Genomic DNA, 23,498 nt, shown 5'->3' on the forward strand with positions numbered 1-23,498 from the left:
TCTGTGCTAAGTGAAAAAAGCCAGACTCAGAGGCTACATTCCGTATGATTCCACTGATAGGACATTCTGGAAAAGGGAAATTACAGGAGCAGGAATGAGATCAGCACTGCCAGTAGTTGGGAGTCAGGGAAGGGGCTGGCTACAGAGAGTCCGCATGCTGTTGTATTTTGGGGGGAGGTGTTGGGACTACTCTATTATCTTGATGGTGGTGTATGTATTTACCAAAATTTGTAGAAGTGGACACCAAAAAAGAGTAAATTCTACCATATGCAAATAAAAAGAAACACATAAAAGCTCATTCTGGATGTTATTTGGAAGTGCCAGCCCATAAGTAGGGAGACCAGCTAGGAAGTTCCGGAAATTGTCTAGGCAAGCTCTGACGGCAGTCTGGAAGAGGGGACAAGGTCTTATGTTCCCTAGAGCACGGATGCCTCCATTGTTCACCTGGTAAGAGGACAATATAATTCCCTGAGTTGAATGAGTAAAGTTCTTTATGGTCATTCACAGGTACAATGAAATAGGCTGATTTTTTTTTTCTCTTCTTTTCTTTTTTTGCATCTACCTAATTGTTCTGTCCCCAGGTGAGCAACACCTTCATTGTTTTCAACAGAAACATTGACAAAGGGCTCAGTGTGACTCTTGGTCTGCCCTGTGCTCTGCCAACATGATTAATAGCTCAGTTGAGGGAGGACTGCACAGCTCTTAAATTTGTACCCACTCATTTGAAACAATATCCTTGAGGTTCATTGGGCTGAGCAAGGTTCACATAACCCAGGCAGGGCTCACTGGAGAAGTCCTGACAGGAATGGGTCTAAGCTCAGCATTTGTTTTACCACCTTTTTATCCAGGTGCTATTCAATAAATCAAATGATACATTAACAAGAAAAATCCTGTTTGTGGAGAAAAAAACAAAAAAACAAAAAAACAACAACCCCAAAACCCACATCACTCTTACAGGAAAGCTTTCCTTCTTTCCTATTGCTTTGCTTGGCACTAGTAATTCAAAACTTATTTAAAGAGTTCTCAGCAAGTGCTAGTCTTAATGAAATGACTGGAGTCAAAATTTAAGTACTGCTTTAAAAAGCTCAATTAAGATTTCAAGTAATTTTTGAAAATCAGGTTCCCAGATTAGAGCAACCACTTGATTATCCTTTTCCCCTCCTTGCAATTAGGAGAACAAATGAAGCAATGGCTAGTTTGATGATAATCTTGAGGGTTCTTATAATCACTAATTTTAGAGGTGAAGTAGTGGGAAGAATGTCCAAATGAATAATCATTAAACGTAGAAGTTTTGGAAAAAAGGGTATCAGAGATGGGTAATAAAACCAATGGTCCTTTTCCCCCCCAGAGCTATGGAGAAGCATCTTGAAATAATGCAGGGGACCGTGCAAACTCTAAAATGCAAAAATTGAACCACCTCCTATGTATCCAGCTAGGTATTAACTGTAGCTGATCTCTGTCCTTGGAGACTTAACCACTGTCTCCCCACGTTAACTGTTAACTGTCCCTCTTTAGCAAATGCTACTTGACCCAGCAAACGCCTCCACCACTAACCTAAGCAGATATAAAGCAGGAAGTGACACATGCATTCTTGACCAGTTCTTCTGCCCTGTTCCTCACTTCCGTCAACATTCACGTCCTGTGGATCTACCTCCCAAGCGGTGTTTGAATCCATCCACGTATTTCCCATCTCCTGGCCCAACCCACTGTCATCTTGTAACTGGGCCATGCACACACTGGCCTCCTGACTGGTATTTCTGCTTTTTCTGCTCTCCTCTTCAAATTATTCTTCCCACTGTAGCCAGAAGAGCAGTCTAATAAACCCACGTCTGATAGAGTTCCTGGGTCCCTTAAAATCTTTCGATGGTGTCTACTGACTTCTGGATCAAGTCCAAACTTTTTATGATACTAGACAGTCCTTGTGCTCCCCGGTACTTCTCAGCTACCTCGAAGACAGATGGGGCTAGGGGAACTAGCTAATTTTTTTTACATAGTACTCGTTCTGTGTCAGTCTAGCCAGTGCAGTATAAGGAACACAGCCATTAATTAGGTATTTAGAGAAGACAGAGACAACTGAGTGGTCAATTAGTGGTGAAATTTTATGGAAGAAGCCAAGCTTCTAGTTGAGCCTTGTAACCCGAGTGAGATTTGAACAGGTGGAGAGAATTGGGCGTGTATGCCTCAAAGGGGCCTCAGCAAGACGAAAAGCACTGATAATGAGAATATTGTTTACTAGAGACTGTAAGAAGACCAGCCTCTCGGGACTCATCCTCTTTCCTTCCCTTCCATTTTTCATCCCTTCGATATTAACCGAGGGGAAAGAGTTGTGGAGAACCTTGCAAGCTGGATGGTGTTCTGGGCACACCATTTGCTTCAGAATCTGTTTTGGCTCTTAAGAATGAGAGAACTGGTCCCCTGTATCTTCAGTTATGCCTTTGTCTGTTTTCACCCAACCTTCCTAGAGGGTGGAAAGCATGCCTCTTACTGCATTTGTAGCTCCCCACTGCTCACTTTTAATGCTTTGTGCCTGGTAAGCATCCAGTTAATGCAGTTGAACAATGGAACCTCTTTTAAATTTGTAATGACCTGCCTCAAGCTAGGGTGAGGCTCGAGGACACAGAGGTTAGGAACTCCCCGTTATAGTATTACATTTGAGAGGTAGGTAGACGGAGTCTAACATGTGCTCTTCCTTTGTTTTCTTTTTAAAGTAGCTTTAAAAAACCCAGAAAGAATATATCAATATAATCCTATCAGAAGGTTTATAGGATACAAATTACAGAAGAATAGGAAAATTATCTAGAATTTCACTATCTGGTGATCACCACTGTTAATATTTTAGTACATATTCTTCCAGGCCTCTACTTATATATACACACACATATTTATAAACCTAGTTTCATACAGTTCCATTTATTTATTGTGATAAAAAGCACATGACATAAATTTACCCTAATAACCATTTTATTCATTTTTATTTTATTTTTCTAACAACCGTTTTAAAGTATATGATTCAGTAGTGTTGAGTATAATTCATATTGTTGTGAAACAGATCTTCAGGACTTTCTGATCTCCTAATCCAAAACTCATTAAACTTAGTTTACTTACCAAGAAATCATAAGCCTCTTTCCATAATACCAAATACTTAATGATATTGAATATTCTTCTTTAACACTATTTTTCATGGGTATTTATCTTTTCACTGCCATAATTTTTAACGATGACATCCTTACTGCCGGATATTTAGATGATTTCTGTCTTTTCACCATTACACACAAGGCTGTGGTGAATACTCTGTACATATACCTTTGCATACTTGTTTGAACATTTCTTTACAATAAACTCTCAGATGTGGAATTGCTGAATCAAAGGAGATGGAGGTTTTTAATGTTACTGATACAGGTTTATCTGAGTGTGAGCATGAGAAATCGCACAATTTATACTCCTATCAGCAGAATAAAAAGGCCCCTGAACTGGGTGTTCCTTCTGGCATCTTTTCTTTGGAGACCTTAGTTAACTTCTAGAATAAGCCTCCTGTCAAAAAGGCATTTTTGTTAGGCATCCCTGTGGCACGTGTGTATTTTGGTGAGCGTGCATCTGATGTAGACTTGATCTTCACGTACCTCTACGAACAAGATCGGGAAGATGCCCACTTGATCCCCTAACTTGCCTTCTGCCCAGTTCTCATCCACTCGGCTGATCACAGTGATGATATCGTCCTGAAAAGAGACAAGTCTCAAGGTCAGCATCTGCTCATGGTTTTCAGAGGGTGAAGGCTTTCACTGGAGACTAGCGTGGAATCCCGGATGGTATAAAGTGTAAGAAATGCAACTCTTTCATAATTTATTGATAAAATCTTCCTCTATAAAGGGCAGCATTTGAATCACCAAGACTGTAAGAGGAGTAGAAATAATTTGGAGGACCAGTGGAATCCAACAGAAAATTTGGAAATGTTTCTAATTTTCAATCACCAGCAGAATCTGCGCTTTAGTTTATATTAATCTGATGTAAAAATCAATATGGGAGCCATAGGGAGATAGTTTTTTAGCTTAGCAAAAGGAAGAATAAATTTCATTCTCATTTTGAAGACTTTTCAGAACCTATTGAACTTTAGAAAAATTTTTTTATTTTAAGTAATCTCTACACCCAACATAGGGCTCAGGTTCACAACCCCGAGATCAAGAGCTGCATGTTCCATGGACTGAGCCAGCCAGGTGCCCCATTCAGTTTTTTGTTTTTTTTTTTTAAAGATTTTATTTATTTATTTGACAGACAGATCACAAGTAGGCAGAGAGGCAGACAGAGAGAGAAGGGAGGAAGCAGGCTCCCCGCTGAGCAGAGAGCCCGATGTGGGGCTCGATCCCAGGACGCTGGGATCATGACCTGAGCCGAAGGCAGCGGCTTTAACCCACTGAGCCACCCAGGCGCCCCCAGTTTTTAATGTATCAAATGTAAGGTGGCTTTTTTATTCAAAACTTTCTTATTATAAAAGATTACATGTAGGGGCTCCTGAGTGGCTCAGTGGGTTAAGCCTCTGCCTTCAGCTCAGGTCATAATCTCAGGGTCCTGGAATCGAGCCCCGTGTCAGGCTTTTTGCTTGGCGGAAAGCCTGCTTCCCCCCTCTCCCTCTGCCTGCCTCTCTGCCTGCTTGTGATCTCTGTCAAAAATAAATAAAATCTTAAAAAAAAAAAAAAGATTACATGTAGATTTCTAGAGACATGAGAAAATATAGTAAACAAAACAAGTAATTCTACCACAATATAGATACAGCCATTGTTAACCCCCCCCCCAGATTCTTCTCTATGAAGATAAAACATATATACATATAAATACACTGATTCCTAAAAACTCTGCTGGAAACAAACACACATACAATAAAGTTCATAAAGTTTGGATGTAAAGGTTGATGAATATTAATACCAACTATATCCATGAAACCCCATCTGGATCAAGAGATACAGAACATTTCCAGCACCCACAAGCCTCCTTTGTGCCCTTACCCATCATCTAGCAAGAGGTACCCACTGTTCTGACTCCTAGTATATGCATATGTATACACTCATTTGCCTAGCTTTATATTTCATACAAAAGAAGTCCTAGAGGACACACTGATTTTTCACTGTATACCATATCAGGAATGCCTTTCCACTTCCATACCTGTTCGTCAGTCCAAATCTGAATATCTATCCACCAATTGCTCTCAAGTTCTGATTCATGTCTCTCAGGAATTTAGATGACTCCAAATCTGAGTTCATTATTGCATTATACCTTTTTTTTTTTTTTTAAGATTTTGTTTATTATTTGAGAGAGAATGAGTGAGAGAGAGCATGAGAGAGGAGAAGGTCAGAGGGAGAAGCAGACTCCCCAAGGAGCTGGGAGCCCGATGCGGGACTTGATCCTGGAAGTCCGGGATCATGACCTGAGCCGAAGGCAGTCGCTCAACCAACTGAGCCACCCAGGTGCCCCCCTGCATTATACCTTTTCTTAGCTTTCTCTGCCCCATCACAATTTACAATGACACACTTATAGGTTATAATATTTTTAAGGCCTGTCTACCCCATCAGACTATAAACTCCATGTGTTTAGGGCCTCTGTCTGCTCTGCTCATTTCTGTGTCCCCAGCACCCGATACAGTGGTTCCCATTTAGTAATCATTCAGTAAATATTTCTCAATGAATGTGTCCACGCATGAATAAGTGAATGTGTGAGTAAACTGTACAACTTAGGGGCACCTGGGTGGCTCAGTTGGTTAGTAACTGCCTTCGGCTCAGGTCATGATCCTGGGATCCCGGGGTCCTGGGATCGAGCCCCACGTTGGGCTCCTTGCTCAGCGGGGAGCCTACCCTTTCCCTCTACCTGCTGCTCTGCCTACTTGTGCTCTCTCTCTCTCTCTGTAAATAAATAAATAAAATTTATTTTAAAAAACTGTACAATCTACTGAGATAGAAAACACTAAGACAAGAGCAGCTTTTGGGAGGGAAGATCTTGGGATTAATTTGGACTTGCTGAGTTTAGGAAGACCATGAAATTTCCTAGTTCAGTCGCAGCCTTCCATAGCTTCCAGAAGATCAAATCCCCTCTTCTGTTTCCTTTGTCATAATTTCCCATTCATCTGTCTGTTCCTTCCACTAGTCTGCCAGCTCCGTGAGGGTAGGGACAATGGTACATCATTTTATCCCCAGTGGGCAGCTTGGCACATGGATGGGCTCAGTGAATGAAATGGGCAGGTGGAGTAAGTTTTTACAAATTTTGCAAATTCCCAGAGAGCGGCAAAAATACAAATAATAATTCCTGCCTCTGCCTTCTTCCAGTGGTGTCTCCAGAGCTCAGTGCTTAATGCCTGACACAAAGTAAATACTCAGTAAATATCTGTGGGATTAAACTGCCCTTCCTCTAAGTGTCACTGAAGCACAGACATTGCAGTTTGGGTCACGGAATGACCTTCCTTAAGGGACTCACTCTGAGGTGCCAAGACAATAATGATCAATATTTCAAAATATGGAGGGCAGTGATGTTATCTAGTTTGAGGCAATGTGAAATAAATCTCATTTCTGATGGTGGTGGAATAAAAATCTTTTACAAAATAGAAGACCTTTCCTGAGCTACTCTACCAGAGCCATTTCTAGTATTTGATGCACTTATTGTAAGCAGCAAAGAGTGAAAATCACCCCAGCTTTGGCCTCTGTGAGGGAATTTAAATGTTTAAGGAATAATAAATACTGAATACAGAGAATTAAAGTAGTCCAGACTTTAGTAAAAGTGTTGTTACTTGCACACAGTGAGGAATTATCTGATTTAAAAAAAAAAAGAGGCAAGAAAATATTAGGGTAATTAATGTGCTTGGAAAATATTATCTCGTAAGAGGTTATTCATATATAAAGGTATAATTATCTTACTGTGTGTCTGGAGGGCTTTGATACAATATTTATAATAAAATAGAATGTTGTAAAGAGTGGAATGAGAGCCTCAGAAGTTGGCCACCAAGAATGCCCTTACAGATACATAAAGAGGTAAGAGCTGTATTTTGCCTAGCACATTGTCAAAATGTATTTGTAAATTTTTGTCTGCTTATCTCTCTCTCCCACTACTCTGCCTGAGGGCAGGAACTGTACTTTTTCATAATGCATCCCCAGTGCCTGCAAAGAAGAAGTACTCAAGAATGACTATAGAATGAATGATGGGGCGCCTAGGTGGCTCAGTGGGTTAAAGCCTCTGCCTCCGGCTCAGGTCACGATCCCAGCATCCTGGGATCGAGCCCCGCGTCGGGCTCTCTGCTCAGCGGGGAGACTGCTTCTTCCTCTCTCTCTCTGCCTGCCTCTCTGCCTACTTGTGATCTCTGTCTGTCAAATAAATAAATAAAATCTTAAAAAAAAAAAAAAGAATGACTATAGAATGAATGAGTGAGTGAATGAGTGTATACTTACTTTTATCATTGCAAGAGGTAAGGTTTAAGGATTTCCATCAAATTCTCATTTAATTTCTCTGGCAACTTCCATTGGGTTTTGAATTACACACACACACACATTACATACATGTGCACACATATCTATATATAAACATGCATGTGAAAATATGTATACTTTTTAAAAATCAGCAAGTATTATACAACTCCAGGTTCTGCCACAGTCTCTCTGTCGTCTCTCGTGATCTCCATGGGTGCCCAGAATCTTACCTTGAGGAAAGTCAGGCAGTCCTGGTTCTCACTCTTGTCTTTGTCTCGTAGGTCGAAGTTGTAGAGAGCTCGGCAGAGTGGGGGTGGCTGGGGCAGCTGCTTGATGACTTCCACGGAGCTGGCTGGGAAGATCCCACTGACTCCATTGATCTCCCCCTGGTACCAGTTCTCATCCAGCTGCCTCCGGAGAAGGATGACGTCTCCCTTATTAAACTTCAGGTCACCAGGATTCTGCCCTCGGTAGTTACATAAGGCCTTTGCTCGTGGCACCTGCAGTGGCACAGACCAATGAAATGTATCCTTAGCTCACAGGCGAGGGGACAGAAGGAATAACAGTAAAACTGACCACTGAGCACTTCCCATGTGCTAAGTGCTGGATGTGGATCATCTTCTTGAACCTTTGAGATAGACATTCTTATTACCCCCTCTTCTAAGTAGGGCGACTGAGGCACAGAGTGGGCGAGTACCTTGCCTGAGGGGATCCAGCTGGCAAATGAAAGATACGGGGTCTGAACTCAGGCTACAGGACTTCAGAGTCCCTGTTCTTTTTTCTTTTCTTTTTTTTTTCTTATTAATACAGTGTTTATTTGTCTTCCCTCTGTCAAACCCTGAGTCAACCACTTTCTGCAGGCTGCCTGGGGAGGTATAGGGAAAGGAACATACAGGGCAGATGCGACACTGGAGGAAAACCTAAGGGAGGTGGAGACAGCTCCTTCACACGGTGAGGAGGATGAGAAAGGCCACCAGCAGGCAAAAGAGCCCTATGGCCTCCGAGAGGGCAAAGCCCAGAACAGCGCAGAAGAGCTGTTGCTTCAGAGAGGGATTCCTGCCATAAGCAATGATGAGGCTCCCAAACAGTCCCAAAGTCAGCCCCAGGGCCAGCCCCCCCTACCATGGCAGCCCCAGCCCCCATGAACTTGGCTGCCGTGTTGATGTCACTTGCAATGGCGCTGGTTGGGAAGCTGTGGCTAGGAATGAGGTCAGGGGATGTGGGGCTGTCAAACTGCTGAGGGTCTTATAAGGTGTCTCCAGGGGTTTTAGCACCACTGTAGCTGGTGACCAGCTCAACGCTGAGAGGTGCTCCTTACCAAGAAGTGGGTGGAGACGAACTTTGTACCGGTGTACATTTTCAGGGGATGAGGGGCTGTTGGCAGGAGAGCTGCTCCCAGCGCAGAGAAGACAGAGAGGGGCGGGGGCCAGAGCCCCTGTTCTTAATCACTATGCAGGGAATAGGATTTTGGACTTCCACAACTATGTGGACTTGAGTGAGTGAGTCAGTGACTCTTTTTGGGGCCTGAATACTGATTGGGAATTCTGGCTCTACCTCTTTCCTTTCATGTGACTGCAGTCACGTCATTTAATCTGTCATAAATCATATCCACTTATAAAATGGTGTAATAACAGAATATGTACTTCATTAGGGTAGTCATGAAGACTAAATATTTATAATGCATTTTCTAAAGATTTTATTTATTTGAGAGAGAAAGAGAGGAGAGAACACAAGCAGGGAGGAGGGGCAGAGGGAGAGGGAGAAGCAAACTCTCTGATGAGTGGGGAGCCTGATGCTGGGCTTGATCTCAGGACCCTGGGATCATGACCCGAGCCGAAGGCAGATGTTTAACCAACTGAGCCACCCAGGTGTCCTAAATATTTATAATGCATTTAGCATATTGCTTGATACATAGTATGTATATCGCTTGATACACAGTATGGGCCCATTAAATGGCATCTCTTACAGGATGGCTATAATAAGGAAAGGCTAATGATATCATTTCTACCTATTCCTCAGTGTTGATGGGAAGTAAACTGAGGTGAAAAGTCCCTGAAAAATACAAAGTACTATAGGAGGGGCATCTGGATGGCTCAGTTGGAGGAGCATGCAACTCTTGATCCCGGGGTTGTGAGCTCAAGCCCACACTGGGTGTAGAGGTTGCCAAAATAAAATATATATATAAGTAAGGTAATTTAAAAAAAAAGAAAGAAAGTGCTATATGGGAGTGATGCAACATAATTTGTCTTCAGCCGCCTCCAAAAAGTGTAAACGTCATTAGAGTGTTTGGATCATTAGGAAGCACTGAGACAAAGAATTAGTCAGAAATCCATCATCGCTTTAAAAAAAAAAATCAGCTAAAGAATTGTCATTCGTTAAATTAGTTGTCTCTCTAAATAATTGTTTCAGTAAAGTGCATTTTTTTTTTCTAATTGGAACTGGTTTCTACACGCAGAAACAGCCTCACTTTGGTTTTGTTTGAAGTCAAGAGTGGCAGACTGCAAGTTCTTTTTTTTTCTTTTTTTAAGATTTTATTTATTTATTTGACAGACAGAGATCACAAGTAGGGAGAGAGGCAGGCAGAGGGAGAGGGAGAAGCAGACTCCCTGCTGTGCAGAGCCCGATGCGGGGCTCGATCCCAGAACCTTGGGATCACGACCTGAGCCGAAGAGGCTTTAACCCACTTTAACCCACTGAGCCACCCAGGCGCCCCTATATCAGCATTTTAAGAGTGGTTATTTCTAAGTGTTGATACTTTTGAATATTAAAAAAAAATGGTTTCCCTAAGTGCTTAGCCATATTTCTAACTCTTCTACAATGAAATAATTATATTTTCTATTAAAATTGGACAGTAGAGGAGTGCTTGGCTAGCTCAGTCAGTAGACCATCCAACTCTTGATCTCTGGGTCATGAATTTGAGCCCCATGTTGGGTGTGCAAAACTACTTTAAAATTTTTGAAAAAATAAGTGGACAGTAGAAATAAAATGAATGAAACTGGGGAATGAGAAGTGAAAGATATGGGAGCAATTTAGGAAGAAATCAAGCCAAGCTGAGTACGATCAACAAACCATGCAACTACCTTCTTGGAGAAGTTTCTTATCTGAGAAATAAGCAAGCAGAAGCAGAATGAGAGCACAGGATTTCTGAAGAATGACCGGAATCTGTTAAACTCCTAGTTTAATAGCTGTCCCCTCTTCTTCCAGTTTTGCATTGTAATATAAATCACATTTTTGGGGGGTACATGGCCATGTGGAACACTGGTCACATTTGGAATTGTGCCTCCCCCAGGCAGCTAAGTTTTTGGCCAGTGGGGTATAAGCATCTTTTAGGACTTGTCGTTCCCTAGAGAGACTGATTTTCTCTTTCCTTTCCTGCATTTTGCTATGTGGAATGCAGACATGATTGCTGGAGTTTTAGCTGAGGTTGAGGGTCACAGAGAAAGAGGGAAGGAAGTAGTTTGGATTGCAGAGCTGCCAGACAATTCCTGGACTACTTTTACTTCTAGACTTTTGTCTGGAACCTAAATAAATATCCATCTTGCCTAAGGCATGGTTATTTTGCATTTGTAAAAGGAACGAAGAATGAAAAAAATAAAGGAAAAAAAAAAACACTGAAGCCCCCTTAACTTTGCATAATAATGATAGTATCAATAGCTAATATTAGTGAGTGTTCCTTCCCATATGCCAGGCATTGTGCTAGGTACTCCACAATAGACCTTATTTTTTTTTTTAATTAATTTTTCTAAGCCTCAGTTCCTCATTTCTCTTTTAAAGATTTCATTTATTTGACAGAGAGAGAGACAGTGAGAGAGGGAACACAAGCAGGGGAAGTGGGAGAGGGAGAAGCAGGCTCCCCACTGAGCAGAGAGCCTGATGCGGGGCTCGATCCCAGGACCTTGGGATCATGACCTGAGCCGAGGGCAGCGGCTTAACCCACTGAGCCACCCAGGCGCCCCCAATAGATCTTATTTAATCTCATGACAAACTGTGATTAGAAAAGTGAAAGTAGACGGTGGTGGGCTTAGAATTTGAGGTGGGATTGTCTATCCTGAGGCGCTCAAGCCCTTAACCACTCAGCCAGTGTTTTTCAAATTCAAGTCTGTGGTTGACCTATATCAGAATCCTTAGATGTCCCAAATGCAGATTCCTGGACCTCATCTCTAAACCTCTTTGACCAGAATCTCTTGGTTGTATTTTTACCAAGCTCCCTCAGCATCCAAGTTTGATGCCCCTAGTCTGAGTTACATCTTCTTCTAACTAAAATGGGAGCAATGGAACTTCGCTGTAAGCTTTGTGAATGGCTAATCTGCCTTTTTTCTCTCTTTTCTGGAAGACATTCCAGTGCAAGTGGCAGTGTATTTTAAATATTTTTTTTTTAAGATTTTATTTATTTGACAGAGATCACAAGTAGGCAGAGAGGCAGACAGAGAGAGAGAGGGAAGCAGGCTCCCCGCTGAGCAGAGAGCCCGATGCAGGGCTCGATCCCAGGACCCTGAGATCATGACCTGAGCCGAAGGCAGCGGCTTAACCCACTGAGCCACCCAGGCGCCCCAAGTGGCAGTGTATTTTAATGACTACTAAGCAAGTATATTAAAACTGAAATTGCATACAGTACTTAAATCTCTGTGCAGATGCATGAACTCTGAAACCCTGAGACAGTACTAAGTGCTTGACCATCTTTGTCTTTCCTCTATCTCCCCTCAGCACAGGTAAGCATTGTGGAAGCATACTGTCAGTCCACTTTTAACACCTTCTTTCTCTTCAGTCTGCCCTGGCATTCTCAGCTCTACATTCATACTTACAGGAACCACTGGCTTCCTGTTGTAAACTGGGTTGGGCAGGGTCAGGTGCAGAGAGAGGGGGAGAGAATCTGAAGAGAGGAAGGCAATTAACATTTATTGTGGTACTGATGGGCCACAGAAATTTGTCTCACATTATAGCTTTACTTCACTTTCTATATGTTATGTCATTCATATGATCTCAACATCCTCTAAAGTAGGTGGCATCACCCCATCATATTGAGGAATAAACAAAAGTTCTGAGATGTTCAACGTTATCATGCAAGGTCACACAGCCAATGTGTGGCATACCCGAGACTGACTTGGCTCTTTTGACCTCGAGGCCTGGTGCTCCTTTCACCCTCATTCTCTTTCATCCAGCTGAAGTCACCAAGTATGTTTTTCCATAATAAAACTCATTTGGGGCTCTGTTTCAAAATCAAAATCTGAATAGAGTGTGAATGCAATTTGCTTGCGGCTGGATGCATTAGCATGAATTATTGAACTCCAGAGCCCTCACATAAAAGTTAAGCACCTGAAGAGACTCAGCTGGTTGATTCTATCCGGTTCTCAACCGTTCTCTCAAGGGAAAACGACTCTGAGTTCCACATCAGCTATCACCCGTGACATTGTTATAATAGCTTTTATCACCCACAATTGTTTTCTGTCTCTATAGGTGTACGTGCGAGGGGGGAATGGGGATAAAGTGGGTGTGGAGGTCTCAAAGCTGGGTCATTCCCAAACTCTTTTTCCTGGTGTTTTTCCGAAAGCCAGAGAATCCAATGAAAGCCTGTATGTGCCTAAAGAGCTTTCCTTTTCTATAATTCAAAAGGCTCAAGACTTCTATGTCTATTCATTTGTCACCACAGTAGGGTCTGAAAGCCACGAGGGCCATCCTTTTGATGGAGGGATAATGCATGGAACCAAGAGACATGGGAACGAGGTCATGCAGAGGCATTAGCAGCAATAGCATTTTGTAGTAATGAACGTTTGTAGTGAACTTCTGGCAAGCGTTCCCTCTCTGAGGAACCACATGTTTTCTCTCCATTTTCTGACAGGCCCGTCATTCACTCTGGTCATACCACACACACAGGGGTTTGTGGCCTGGGCTAGCCAGGGGACCCAAATGCCCCTCACATAGTGCTTTGTGCATTGCAGTCAACTGCTTCCTACAGGGTTAACTGTAATGTTCTCTGAGGTTTGATATATAAACGCTCTCTTGGATCATAAGCCTTGAGGAGGTAAGCCTTGGACTACTAGTGGTGGTATTTCCCAACTGATAGACACATCCTCCTGAATGAAGCTGCAGAAGGCAGAGGAAAGAGATAGAGATAGATAAGAGAACTAGACAGATAAAAGCCTTGACAATAAAATTTCAATGCCGAGATCCAGATGTGCTTGAAGGATACTTCGTTAAATAAGACCATATCTGCAATGTTTTGTTTATTACTTAAACTACTTCAGAGTTATTTTCTGACACTTGAATAAGTCCTGACTAGCACATACTAAGAACCTGGAAACAACAAGACTACCTAACAATGAAATCTCCAAATAGTAGAATCCAGAAACAGCAGGAGGTATAGCTGCCAATGAGCTCTGAGCTTATTTCCAATTTGAAAATAAGGAGGCATGTGGACTGATAACAGCGTAGGAGAAAAGGAGCCCAAGTGGAACAGAACCACCGCAGTATAAAGGAAAAGGCCGAGCCGGGATGAGAACTTCATTTATTACCACGTAATGAGCTCTTCACCATGACTAGTGACACTTCCCACTGCTTTAGAAAGGATCTGGCCTGGTTCTCTCTACTCCTGGCATCAGGTGGAGCCAAAATCAACATGCTGAGCTAACTGCTTCCCTCCCTGAGCTGATCATGAGATCGCCCATCTCTAGAGAATGGAGCCAAGAAAAAAACACCCTGGCCTTTGGCTCAAGTTACTATGCACTAGGCTATGAATTCTCTTTGGAGAGTTCAGGATGTGTATCTAAAGCTCCTCTGTATCTGTTTCTGAGACCTAAAGACCAGACGGCGTTTGATAAATGCTTAAAGAATGAATGAATGAATCGAGAAATATCCAGAAATTGCCATTCCTGGAGGAGAGGGATACATTCAAGGTTAATAAATATAACTGATAATAGTAATTTGAAAGTAGGTTTATTGGCATAAGCTGGAAAATAAAAAAGAGTTTTGGCGATATTTTCCAAATTGTCCTGATTTTTAATAATTTGGTCCTACACACATTCGAAAAAATGTTCCATATTCAAGTTCAGGAAACGTTGAGTTAAACAAAGTCACATAGGTTTCTTCACTGACTGGCTTCTCGGGAGCTTTATCTGCCAATGTGGTTTTGTATTTGCATGTGGACCACTTTGCAGGATTAGCAGAACAGGCTTGGGGAATGCTGGGTTAAGATAAATGGATTTTACCCTACTGGTGAGACAAAGGATCAACTAACTGTCCTAGATCCTAACTTCCTACTCGCTGCTTAGCCAATTGGGCCATGCTGCCTTTCTCCCTCACCATCATAATCCTTTTGGAACAGATTTTGGGCAATGGAGTGTACATTAGAAAGTGCTGGCTGGCCCTTGTGCGCACATTTTGTCTTCTCTGGTGAGAAGGAAGAACCCCCCCAGTGTTCAACAGGATCATGACCATCTGCTAGTTAGGGGCTTGAGATCACCAGAGGTTCACAGTATTATGCTCTTCCTCAATGGAAATCCCTTAATCTGGACATTTACATTTGAGGCCAGGTTTATGAGATACTCTGTGTGAATTTCTTTTCTTCAGAGAGAATTTTACTTGTTTAAGGGAGATACAAGGGTGTTACAGAAAACAGATGTTAGTGTCAAGGAGGATGTTTGCATTCTGGCATTTGTAACTTTGACCAAATTACTTAGCTTTCATGATCCTTAGTTCAGGTCATCCACAAATTGGGACCAGTATCCTACCTCTCCGTGCATTACCCTCAGCAAGTCTGGGTTATTCAGATGCTCCCTATTCCAATGAAAGGTTTGGCAGCTGACCTGGGAGGTAATCTCTAAGTCCTTGGAATATCCTGCCTGTTCAGAGACTTGGTTTACTTGGGGCTTTGGGGCATACCAGAGAGTCTAAGCTAACAATGTGATTTACGGTGGGAAGCTTGGGTCACATAGTAGAACCTTGACCTCTCAAGGAGTTGGATGGAGACTAAAGTCAACCACATGCCCACCTGACCCACCTCCAATAAAAACCCTGGACATCAGGTCTCGGGTGAGTGTCCTCGGTTGGCAGTACTTCATGAGTGCTGTCATGCATTGTTGCTGAGTCAAATAAATGTCTGTATAACCCCTCTGGGAGAGAACAACTGAAAGCTTGTGACTGGTCTTTTCTGGACTTTGCCCTACGTGTCTTTTTCTGATTCTGACTTTAATTTGTGTCCTTTCACTGTAATAAGTTGTAACTGTGAATGCAACAGCTTTGCTGAGTTCTGTGAGCCTTTCCACTGAATCACTGAATCTGAGGGGGGTTTTGGGGACCTATGGACACACTTCCTCATGGGTTTGCTGGGAGGACTAATGAGATACATCACAGAGTACTTGTAGAATGGTTGGCAAATAATACGTGTTCGATAAAATAAGGATGCTTCGAGATTTTGCCCAAAGGAGTCAAGAGGAGATGAATTCACTGTTCCATCTTCTGGCCTCACTTTTCCAGCCCTACTTGTCATTCATTCATTCTTTCAATAAATACACCTTGGAGGGCGAGCTATGCCAGGCATTACCTAGTTGTGGAAACCAACATTAAACTTATAACTAAATATAAATTAAAATTTGCAATAAGTGTTATGAAGGAAAAGAATAGGATGATGAAGCCTGGGAAGGAAACCAATGTAAGGAAGGTTCTTACTACTGGCCCTATGTCTACATCTAAAACTTTATTCTGCTTGGTGACTTTTGTCATGTATGTGTCTATGTATCACCGTCCCTCAGACTTTTGTCTCAGACTTCTCTTCTTCCAGTCCTAGGTAGAGAGGTGAGACACCACAGCTTTGCATTATACTTAATTATCAATCTCCTGCCACTTTTAATCAGTGGGCATGGCATTCCTGCCTTCCTCTCTTAATCAAATGTCAGTCAAGTACCCAGGATATGGCATGCTTCTTTGCCTTGGTTCCTCCTGCCTCCTTCCTTGGTTATCAAGGCTCTCATAGCAGGGAAAAAGTGAAAGAAGCGGGATTTATACGGGGCGGGAGGGGAGCAGAGGAAGAACCTCAGCCCCTTTTTAGGGTCACCCTTAGCATGCTTTCGTTTTTTCTTGCAAACATTTCTCTGATATTGCTTTGGGGTGATCTCATTCCCCTATCACAGGAGGTAATTCCAGACATGTTCATAGCCATATCCCTGGCTGCTAACATAAGCTAGTTCTTAATGAATAGCCTGGGATTGCTTTTGAAATGGGCTGGGTGCCAGGTCCCAGAGCTGTTCAATGGGATAGCACTGAATTCCCCAGGGAACCAAAGTGTTTCCATTGTCATCTCTTCTGCTGGGAGGGCAAAGGCACCTGTGACTGTGAGGTGGCCAGAGGAGCATGGGAGCCTGAGGGATAAGGGGAGGAACTTGCTCACTCATCCCAGGAGGTGACTCTGCTCCCTTCCATTATCCTCATTTCCAGAGTGAGCTTTTCCAGTAGGTGTGGCACCTGGTGAATGAATCTCTTTCCACATGGTTTGAGAGCCTGAGCCAAATCCCACATGCAGTGGGAGGAAAGATGAGTCAAATGATTCTCCCACCACCACCACCACCACCACCACCACCTTCCCTGGCTAAGGGAAAAAAGAAAAAAAGCTTGGTTACATGTACACTGAGTTTCTCCCTCAAAATTCTTCTCTCTTTCACACCCACGTGAAGATTTCTGCTGCTGAAGGAGGAATGTCTAGGGGCAGTATGATCCAGGCAAACAGCGGACATTTCTGATAACCAGGCCATACCATTGGGGGATGGAGGGAGCCCCTAGAGGGGGTATACGACTTACACATCTGTGTCCAAGAGTGATGCCCTGAGACTCTCTGAGCCTCAGTTTCTTCAGTGTCAAAGCAAAGACTGGAATTCTTACCATTCTTTCCTACTCTAAACACAACAGAGGCTGAGGTGAAGGTCCAAGAATATCTCCAGAAAGAATAACGGAAGAGACGAAACCAAATGAATGAAATGTTTGTAACGGTTTGCTATCTGGGCCCTGGATAACAGGGGATTGATGATACTACTGTTCTCTTGGTGTTTGTGTACGTGGTCCTCCTTAGAATGGCCGGTGGAGTACAGGCGCCTCTAGCAGGCCATTGTGGTGAGGCATGAAGCAACTGTGAGTGACTCCAGAACCTTGGGGAAAATGCCTTTGAAGAGGAACACGAAGGTGGCTGAGCTCGTCTCCTGTTAAAAGTTAATCTTGATTTCAAACAGTTTGCTTCTTAACTCCTCTCAATCCTTTAAAACTTGCGTGTTGTATGTGTGCATATTTATACCTATTTGCACTTTAATTTGTTGATACACAAGAAGTACCTGCCTGCCTATACAGCTGGTCCCCATGTTAGGAGGGAGTGATGCTAAAGACCCACATGCCATCTGTCCCACTGGGCACGGGGTGACTTAAGTACAAAGCCTGAATCTAGGAAAACCTTCTAAAAGTCCCTGAGAAATGGAAAATGTCTGATGATTAAGCTATAGAAGTTTTCCAGAAACTATTTGCAATCATTTTTCACTCTAAGATAGAGTCAGTCATCCTCCTAGGAATACAAGATACTGGGGCACCTGGGTGGCTCAGTTGGTTGAGTGTCTGACTCCTGGTTTCAGCTCAGGTCATGATCTCAGAGTTGTGAGATTGAGTCCTGCTTTGGGCTCTGCACTGGGCATGGAACCTGCTTGAGATTCTCGCTCCCTGTCCCCCCCCCAAAAGGAATACAAGATGCTGCAAATTCTTTGTGAACAGTTTTCTTTTTTTTTTTTCCATAAGTCATTCCCAGATAGGCGCCAGTATGTTTGCCACTGCCTCTCTGTCTTCAGAAAGTCTTTACTATCTCCCAGCCCCCAAGGCTGAGTTGGGTCTCCCCTCCAGACTTGAACTCAGTAGCAGTAGGGCCTATGGCTTATTCATCTTTATACCCCTAACAGTTGGCAAAGTGGTGCCATTCCACGCATTCATTCAACAAAAATGTACATTCCTATAATAAGAGAGGCACAATCTCTGTCTTTATGGGACTTACATTCTAGCAGCACCTAGGAAGCTCAATAAGTATTTGTTGAATATATGAATGGATGAATGAATGAATCAATCAATGAATATTACACCACACCGTGCCATTTGAACTGAACTCTGACTTGGATATTTTGCCTTCTCTGGTCCGGGCATAAATTTCTAACATGCCCAGTTGGTTATTTCTCCAGGATTGGGAGCTGCAAGCATGCTAAACACAGATATCCACAGATAAGTATAGTATTTTCCTGGGTCACCCTTTATAAAACCCCATTATTTCAAATGTGCTTTAAGCTATCTCCAATATCCCAGTTTTTCCAATGGACACCTGCCTTAGAGACTCCTACTGTTGAAGACTCTGTTTTTCCCACATGTCCTCTTCACCAAGTGTATAATCTCCACTGCAGGCAGCCATGATGAGTGACAAAAAATGCCAGCTGGCAGGTCCAGGAAAGGGAGCATAAGGGAGCAAGGAGATATCTTTTTCCGCCTATTCAGAACATTGAAATCCAATTTACTGCTGGCCACATGAGCCAAAGAAAGCAGCTCTTAGCAGCTGTTGATCTGAGAGGCTCCAATCTCATTTCCGAGCCCTGGCTGTCACTGACACTCCTTGGGCACCTCTGGGAGTGGGTTGGCATGGAAGAGAGGCTCTCCTGTTCTCTTCCCTAAGGGCTGGCTTTGGGTAGGCCTGTTTCACGTGTTAGAAAAAGTGGTTGAGAGTCACTCTTCAAAAATCTTTGTTGTTGTGGCTGGACATTCCTTGATAATTGCTGCCCAATTATTACTCATTTCATGACTTTCACCCTCACTTAGTGGTGTGCTGATAAATCAGCTTTCAAAAACAAACAAACAAACAAATGGCTCTGATTTGCAGTGTTCGCCAGTTTTCGTGGTGTAAATACTCCTACCTTGGCTACCAAACTGACATCACTGACTTGGAAGCTGGGAAGACATAAGACATGTGCACTCTGGTCTTTTGTGAACCAGCAAGTAGCTTGTTCCAACACCACTACCCAGCTCCCTAATTCACACATATTCCAGAGCTAAAATTGGTTCAGACTAGAACCACTGTCTTTCTACAACTGGGATTTTAGAATATAGTTTGGAAAATACTTTTGCAATCTGCTACATCATTGGGCTCTACTCACAGCATTGCATAGTGAGTACTATGCCTGTTTGGTGGAGAAGAAACCGAGGCATAGAAAGAAAAAACTTGCCCTAGCTTATATCATGGGATTTACTTAGTTCTTATCTCTGTACTTTTCTTTTATTAAGTCTTATTTTGATTACATATAGTTAACATACAGTGTTATATTAGTTTTTGGTGTACAATATAGTGATTGAACACTTTCATAATCACCTGGTGCTCATCGCGACAAGCGTACTCCTTAATCCCCATCACCTATATCCCCCATTCTCCCCTCCCACCGCCCACCCCCCGCCATTAACCCATCAGTTTGTTCTCTATACTTAAGAGTCCATTTCTCGCTTTGGCTCTCTTGCTCTTATGTTTTCGCTCTGCTTGATTGTTACGTTTCTTTAATTCTATGTATAAGTGAAATCATATGGTATTTGTCTTTCTCTGACTTAATGTCACTTAGCATTATACTCTACCTCCATCCATGACATTGCAAATGGCAAGATTTCGTTCCTTTTTATGACTGAATAATATTCCATTGTGTATATATATGGCACCTCTTTTTTTTCCATTCGTCAACCGATGGGCTATCTCTCTACTCTTGACTCTGGCCATTCTCTTCTCATACTTCCTGCTGCAGTCAAACCATACATCTTTGTGTACTGTCAGTGCCCCATGCAGGCCCGCCTGCTAAGTTCTTCCCAGAATATTCTTTCTGCACTCCACTCTTTCTTTCTGTCCAACTGCTACTTGCCTCCTAGGTCTCAGCTTAAACATATGTCCCTCCACATCCATGTTCGGCTCAGGGATCTCTCCCCTGTGCTTTTTTATCTCCATCCTGTCATCTGTCAGATGGTATTAAAGTATTGATCTGTCTTCTGGACCAGACTGTAAATTTTGTGAGGGCAGAAACCTCAATCTAGCTCACCACTGATCCTAGTGCTGAGCACAGTATCTGGCTCTATGAGTATTTCTAGAATGAATGAATCCATGAAGGATGGTCTCCTACCCTCCCTGACTGCTCCGTTTTCTATACTATCTCCTAGCAAAGCATCTGTGTCCTCATAGCTTGGTTAAGGTTTTATCAGGAATCTGTGGAGGTTCTTGCTAAAATGCCCAGCCAGCCAGCCAGAATTCTCCATTATTGGCTGTAGCTGCTCACCTCCCCTACATCCTTATGGCCCCTCTGGACTTTGCAAAATGTCACAGAAGCGAGTTGAGGAACCTGTTTGGTATCCTATGAAATATACTCATTAGCCACATGCCAAGACAAAGACACAGTCAGAAAGAAGGCTCCTGCCAGAAGCACCTGCACCTCTGAGAAAAGAGAAATATTTAGGAATATTCTGGAACCAGTGTGTCCTACGATAATTGCAGGACTGAGTCCTATGGATTCGCATTGATTCCCTCAATTTCCCTCTGAGAAGGCAGAACAGGATCAGGGTGCCTGCGTGCTGGGGAGCCGCTGACCTTTGGCACCACAAAAGCACTTACATACCTGAGGTACTCATTACAAACATCTAATCATCTTCTGAAAACACGGGCAGCTGCCACTTAAAACAGGCGGAGTAGAGTCTGGCACCTGTTAGCTACTTCCCCTGTATTACCTGAGACTGCCTAGTAATGCAGACTTCTGGGTGTTCATCTTTGCTCTTAAGCCTGTATGAGAAAAAAATAATTTATCAGTCATCAGAGGATGCACTGATGCTACTAGAAGCATTTTGTCTAATAGAAGTTTCTGTGATGATGGAAACGGGCTATTCTGTACTAACACAGTAGCCACTAGCTAAATGTGGTTACTGAACACTGGCTGTGTGGCTAATGTGACTAGAAAACTGGACTTGAGGTTTTACTTAATTTTAATCCATTTAAAGTTAAAGTTAAATGGCCACATGTGGCTTGTGGCTTCTCTACTGGACAGCATAGCTCTAGATCTAATTATCAACTACAGGAAATACAAAGGGCTGAAGAGCATAGTAAATGATGCCACAGGGATATAATAAGAAAAATTCACAAAATGGGAAACTACTAGACAAATGACCCAATTCCTCTTATATATGAGAAGGAAAAAAAAGAGGAAGTGTGTGTGTGTGTGTGTGTGTGTGTGTGTGTGTGTGTGTGTGTTTGAAACCTAGAGATTAAAAGAGACTTTAAAGGCACATCAACCAAATGCAAGATGTGGACCTTAGTGGATCTTGACTCCAGCAAACCAATTATTAAAAAATGAAACACCTCGGTAAATTTGAAAACCGACCTGATATTTGACGGTATCAAGGACTTTTTAGATGTGATAATGGTATTGAGGCTATGTTTAAAAAAAATTGTGTCTTTACCTTTTAAAGGTGTCTATTGAGTTGTTTATAGATGAAAGAGCCTGGCTCTGTCTCACTTGAATATAGCAGGGGGAGAAGGTGAGGTTCAGGTGAACTAAGATTGGCCTCATGGTGATGGTTGTGGAAGACACATGATGGTTACACAGTGGTTCATTACTATTGATTTCTCTACTTTTTATGTTTAGAAATTTTCATAATAAAAAGTTTTAAAAAATCATCTGAAGAATGCTGGTATCACTGAGAATATGGACAGACACCTCCCTTCTTGAATGTTGGCAGCTTAAAATTTCACATGGAGAATTCAATTTGGGTACATTCATCAAGATTTAAACTGTATTCTTTTGGACTCAGGAATTAGAGTTTTAGAAATTTCTCCTACAGTTATATGCAGGAGTCTATGTAGAAGTTGGTAATGTGCAGGATTGTTTAGGCAAATGGCAGTGTGTTCCTACTGTGGAACACTAAGCATATTTAAGAGAATGAGATCTATCGGTGTGGACTGCCATCAGAAAGATGTCCATGCTGTATTCTTAGACTAAAAAGAAAAGCAAATTGTAAAAAACCAAAAAAACCAAACGCGTTACTATGACCCAATAAGGAACGACATGTTGTATGTATGCATATATTGGTATACAAGTACAGATGAAGTCTGGAAAAAACATATACCAAATTAATCTGGGGAGGGGAGGAGAAGCTTACAGCTCCATGAAAAGGAGTCTGAGTTGCTGTATTCTCTGTGGCTGTGTATTATCTATAGGCACTCGTCCTGTTTCATGAGCAATCAACAGCTAGCTCTCCCATGAGGCAAACTGGCTGTTATGCTCTGAATGCTGTGTGTCCCCCACATAGATACGTTCAAATCCTAACCCCTCAAAGATAATGGTCTTAGGGGGCGGGGACTTAGGGAGCTGCTTAGGTCATGGGGATGGGGGCTTTATGAATGGGATTAGGGCTTTTACAAGAGAGACTCCAGGGCGCCTGGGTGGCTCAGTGGGTTAAGCCGCTTCGGCTCAGGTCATGATCTCAGGGGTCCTGGGATCAAGTCTCGCATCGGGCTCTCTGCTCAGCAGGGAGCCTGCTTCCCTCTCTCTCTATCTGCCTGCCTCTCTGTCTACTGTGATCTCTCTCTGTCAAATAAATAAATAAAAATCTTAAAAAAAAGAGAGAGAGAGAGAGAGAGGCTCCACAGAGACGCCTTGCCCTTCCATCTGTGAGGACACAGTGAGAAGACACCGTTTTTGAGCCGAGAAGAGGGCTCTCACCAGAACTCAACCCTGCTGGTGCCTTGATCTTGAACTTCCCAGCACTGGTAACTGTGAGAAGTACACTGCTGCTGTTTAGAAGCCACCTAGTCTGTGGCATTTGTTATAGTAGCCCAAATGGACCGAGACCCCGGCCCTTCCAGAAGAAATTGAATGTGGCTTCTGTGGCTGAGAAGTTACATTTAGTATGAACTCTTGATCCCTCTTTCCAAAGTGGAGGGGCAGTTAGGAAGTTCATGTCTGTCATAAGAGCTATGGGTTACAGGGTGACACTCTGTGCCAATCACCGTGCTGAGAAGTCAATGCACAAGCCTCTCCCCCA

General features: G+C 42.7%; 1 protein-coding gene and 1 pseudogene across 6 annotated transcripts in view; both read right to left on the bottom strand.

Annotated features, from left to right (window-relative positions):
* The window catches only part of SH3RF2 (SH3 domain containing ring finger 2), a 126,617-nt gene that overhangs the window by 65,644 nt on the left and 37,475 nt on the right, over positions 1 to 23,498 (bottom strand). For all 5 annotated transcript variants that reach the window (XM_080803648.1, XM_080803650.1, XM_080803647.1 and 2 more), the window contains exons 3-4: positions 7,670 to 7,939; positions 3,621 to 3,716 (exon numbers count right to left, since the gene is read on the bottom strand). In XM_080803648.1, the coding sequence (XP_080659774.1) occupies positions 3,621 to 3,716; positions 7,670 to 7,939 (366 nt within the window). The remainder of the gene's footprint in view (positions 1 to 3,620; positions 3,717 to 7,669; positions 7,940 to 23,498) is intronic.
* Positions 8,384 to 12,584, bottom strand: LOC308342608 (ATP synthase F(0) complex subunit C2, mitochondrial-like; annotated as a pseudogene). Its single transcript has 2 exons — positions 12,530 to 12,584; positions 8,384 to 8,874 (listed from the first exon to the last, which is right to left on the bottom strand). The product of its transcript is annotated as an ATP synthase F(0) complex subunit C2, mitochondrial-like (transcript).

This window comes from Martes martes (assembly GCF_963455335.1).
Source record: "Martes martes genome assembly, chromosome: 5".
NCBI classification, from domain to species: domain Eukaryota; kingdom Metazoa; phylum Chordata; class Mammalia; order Carnivora; family Mustelidae; genus Martes; species Martes martes.